This window comes from Priapulus caudatus, unplaced genomic scaffold, assembly GCF_000485595.1.
Source record: "Priapulus caudatus unplaced genomic scaffold, Priapulus_caudatus-5.0.1 Scaffold605, whole genome shotgun sequence".
Classification (NCBI taxonomy): domain Eukaryota; kingdom Metazoa; phylum Priapulida; class Priapulimorpha; order Priapulimorphida; family Priapulidae; genus Priapulus; species Priapulus caudatus.
This window is the reverse complement of record NW_014577666.1, coordinates 113,355-117,891: the sequence shown is the minus strand read 5'-3', so window position 1 is coordinate 117,891 and position 4,537 is coordinate 113,355. Positions and strand designations below refer to the sequence as shown.

The 4,537-nt window shown below is 39.8% G+C and overlaps 2 protein-coding genes across 2 annotated transcripts in view; one reads left to right on the top strand and one right to left on the bottom strand.

Moving 5' to 3' along the window:
* Nucleotides 1–87, bottom strand: part of LOC106812065 (proteasome subunit alpha type-1-like) — a 12,811-nt gene extending 12,724 nt beyond the window's left edge. The window contains exon 1 of the mRNA XM_014815832.1: nucleotides 43–87. Coding sequence (XP_014671318.1) covers nucleotides 43–45 — 3 coding nt within the window. The 5' untranslated portion in view covers nucleotides 46–87. The remainder of the gene's footprint in view (nucleotides 1–42) is intronic.
* Nucleotides 1–4,537, top strand: part of LOC106812069 (V-type proton ATPase subunit E-like) — a 32,162-nt gene that overhangs the window by 21,583 nt on the left and 6,042 nt on the right. The gene's annotated exons all lie outside the window — the stretch shown is intronic.

Here is a 4,537-nt window from a genome sequence, read left to right as displayed (position 1 = left end):
ACTGAAATGAAATGATTAAGAAATGAAAGTTTGCAAACTCACCATTGTTAACCGGTAAAACTAATGGCAGTAGTGCCACCTTGTGGAGATAAATACAAACAAACGTACTATAAAAATAACACGAAATACAAACACCTAATGATACACACAGTAAATATAAAATCTTATTTAAACTAGAACATTTTTTAATGTAATTAATAGACTGGGTTAGCGAATGATTGTGTTATATATATAAAATAATTGATTCTCTCGATGCGGACTGCGTAGACTGGTACTTGCTCCCACCTCGATTATTCGATGGGGGTAAAAGTGGGAGTGAGTACCAGTCTACGGACTGCGGAGAGTGCGGGGCTTATCTGAACTCTGACGTCATAGGTCGACAAGACCCGTTCAGAAACCAAATTCTTGTTTTCAAGGTTTATTTGTTTTCCAAAACCTAATTTAACAAGGCTACCCAATAACAGTAATTCTCAACAGTTTACTTCAATACTTGTGACTGTAACAAACGCTGCAGACATGGCACTCAGTGATGCTGATGTACAGAAGCAGGTGAATAATTTTATTTTTCGAGTTGACCTGCCCGTGGGCTGTCCGCATAACGCAATAATTAAAGCCAATATTATTATTATTAATATTAATATTATAATGTAGGGCCTACTGACGCTCATAGTCATAGTTTCGGAACGTACTCTGGGTACGGTCCGGTATACCGGAACGTACCCTGTACTATCTATATGCCGGACCGTACCTCGCCTACTCACTAACGAGTCTAGGGACTCGCCTACGCCTACTCCCTAACCCTAGGCCTAACCCTAACCCTAATCCTAACCCTAGGGCTTAACCATATCAAATAGAGACCAGGGTACGTTCCGGCAGTACCCTGGCCTGCGGGGACATACAACCCTGGTGGTTCAAGGATAGAATAACATTGGTCCCAATAAAACAATGTCATTTACATCAATATAAATATATTTAATATGTTATATCAATATAATAGGTTTAGGGTTATGGTTAGGGTTATGGTTAGGGTTATTGTTAGGGTTAGGGTTAGGGTGAGAATTAGGAGTTAAGGGTTAGGACATTGGTTTTATTGGGACCCATGTTCTCTATCCTTGGCCACCCTGTGAGCTACGCGACACGAACTATGGTAAATGTATGGCCTCCAGTCGTCGCGTAAACACGGCCTTAGCGGAGCTAGTCTAGAGTAGAAGACATGACCCATTGTGTATTGTAGACATAAAGTATTGTGGGACATGTTAACTATACTAGGGCCGCATTACCTAATCAATATTAGCAATAAATTATAGGTATTTCTGATATTATATTTCTGAGCTGCAAAATGGCAGTTGACAGGGCACAAAATACACAGGCTCTTGAGACGTTTCAGTAATAAAATGATACGAATTGTTTTTACTATCAATGTTATAATGTATATCTATTCTCTTTTGCCTAATATTATTACTAATAATTCCTCGTAAATACCATTGAAATGCTGCTCTACAAGATACAGTCTCACTGCATGAACGCCACTGTGCACAAACTCACACTGTCACAGAAAGATATGAGCATGTAGAAAAGCGTGAGCACTAAATTTACACAAATTCACAATGCTCGCTTCGTTTCACACCATCAATGCAATAATACACAAACAACCACGTACCTCCATGTTGGTACGTATCTATGCGTAACCAACTGTTCACTTGTTCAAATTATAACCCTTGTCATTTTGTATAACCTAATTTGCAGTAATTCCTGCAGAAAACTACAACTCCACAGCAATGTAAATGGAAGCAACTGTTTATTATCTAAAATTCCTTAACCGCATTACTCAATAGTTTGGTCAATGAATATCGTCACGTGTGTGACGTCATTCCTGCGTAAATCATGCTGACTTGGCTTAGAGCTGAGTGACGGGCCTGTGATGGAGCTCAGAAGCATGGAACACTTGGATCGAGAAGGCAAAGTGCCGCCATCACTCATATAAGGATCTGCTTCCAATTACATTGCCGTGAAGTGGGAGTTTTGAGTTTTCTGCAGTACTTATTTTACTAGATTTCTCTGAGTAAATTGTGTTCTATCCAATTGCAAGGGCGATAATTCGACCATTCCACATATGCAGGTGGAGGCGGTTGTTTGTGTAATTTTGCTGTGATGGCGTGAAACCAAGTAAGGGTTGTGTGAATTTAGCGCTCAGGGGGCCGTTGTCAGACACATCGTAAAGTTAATGCTAATGTTAATGCTAAGATAACACTTACGACTAATGTTAATGTTACGAGAGGAGCGTTGACAGAAACACATCGCAGCTATTAGAAAACTTACGATAACAGGAACTTCATAATTTGATGTCTCAAGGCTGCTGATTGGATGAGAATCGATCACAAAATTCAAATTCATACACATTTATTATGCATCACAGTAATTTATGCCTATTATGATGGCTAACCACATATAAATAATATTTGATGAAAAACGACACGGTCTTGAATTTATTCTGCGTGCAACAAGACAAATTCTCACACTGTAACACGAGACGCGAGAGTCATGGTCAGTGCAAAAGTATTTAAAACGAGAACAAATGCCATACGCCATTTGTAAATGTTTTGTTTTGTTTCACACTCGGTATATAATTAATGTTTTTGACGTGTTTTTCAAGAAAAACATGATATTACTCATTAAAGCCGCACTATGCGCATCTACAGTCTACACGCTAATTTCTCCAGTACTAGACTAGCAAATACTTCGTGTCATGCATAATCATACTACCTTATGACAAAATAAAACTCTAGTTTCTCCCATTTCACTGCGCGTTGTCTTATAAAAGGCATTTGAAAATAACCTGATGTTGTTGACAATTCTTCGCGTTGCCCCGTGCCCAAGCAACCGCACAGCGGTGCTGCGGTACAGCGGTACAGGTGTAGCAAAGATAAAAAACATGTGACGTCACATAACCGTTCTTGGCAAATTGTTTGGCAAACAATTTAGCATTGGCGCCAGATTACAGATTTCGCACCTCTTTCTTGTGGTTTTAAGCAAACGCGCAGTGAAATGGCAGGAACTAGAGTTTATTTTGCCATAAGGTAGTGTGATTATGCATGACACGAAGTATTTGCTAGTCTGTGTACTGGAGAAATTAGCATTTGGATGCGCATAGTGCGGCTTTAATATAAAATATAATATCACTATAATTGTAATTCTTAGTCTAAATTGTTATTTTCATCTTAATATTAAAGTTACGAGAGGGTCTGGGCTCTCGTAATGTTAAGAGGATATTTGCGAGGATTTTTCATTCTCGTAACTTTACGATGTTTCTGTCAACGCGTTTACGAGTGGAAGTTGATGTTAAGACTAATGTTAAGACTAATTTTGTTTCTGACAACGGGCCCAGGCTTTCTGCCTAATCTATCTTTTGGAGTTTGTAGAGACTGATGTGCATATTGTGAAACTGTGTGCTACAGAGCGAGCATTGAACAGCATTTATGTGAATTACTAGTCGACATAGAATATATAAACATGAAGACTTTGGTAGTAAATAGAATTTGCATTTATTTACAATATTTTTAGCTCATCTGACATAGATGCAGCTTGTAGAATCGCATGAGCGTGCGTCCGTACGTCCGTCAACAGTTGGGCACAAATCTAAACGGCTCGACGTACGGATTCGAAAGTCGGCGACTGGGGGGTAATCCGAAAACTAGTTGGGATGTCGAAGCTGGGGGCAAAGTCAAAGGTTAAGGTGTAAAAAGGGGGAACATTCCCTCCTTAACTTAAGGTATAGGAAGGAAATGCAGAATTGCGCACAAATCTAAACGGCTCGACCTAGGCTCGTGATAGTCGGTGTATAGCATCATGGTAGGAAAAGCCATCACTGTGCCGAAATTGGAGGTCACAGGTTCAAAGGTCAAGTGGGCACAGGGCAGATTTTAGACATTTTCTGAGGACAATGGTCTGACGGAGCGATTGAAAAACTTTTTTGTTTCAGCGGTGACCTACCATTTTTATGGCTTTATTGAAAGGACCATGAAATGTACTTTCCGCTGACATCGGAAGAGTAAGTGTCGGATAACCTTTTGACCTTCAAAGGAGGAGTTAAACATAGATTTGTTTACTGTTGAAAGAATTTGACTGCCGGTTTGCTAGTAGAATCTATACATGCCTGCGACGTATGAGGCTACAATGTCACAGTGAAATTTCAAAAGCTAAATTTGGTTGAAGAAGGTTTATGCTCCTTAAATCGTATAATTTTATGGCATGCTGTACTGTCAGTGTGTTACATGTAACTTATGCCACTGCCAGTAGCCACTGCCAGGGCATGTGGTGTGATAGTACTGTGTAGTTTTGCCTGCGTTAATTAGTTACAGGTGGCAGCCTCTCTATTGCAGCCTGTAGGCTTGCATAGGTAAATGGATGAGTGCTTACCTATTCTGTCTTGCAAATAGTTGTTGCTACTAACTACCGATGGGAGCTTCCATCTTTAATCTTAAGACACTTAAACGTACGCGCCATCTCGTGGCAAACTTTTATAACGTCATCCCCCAAC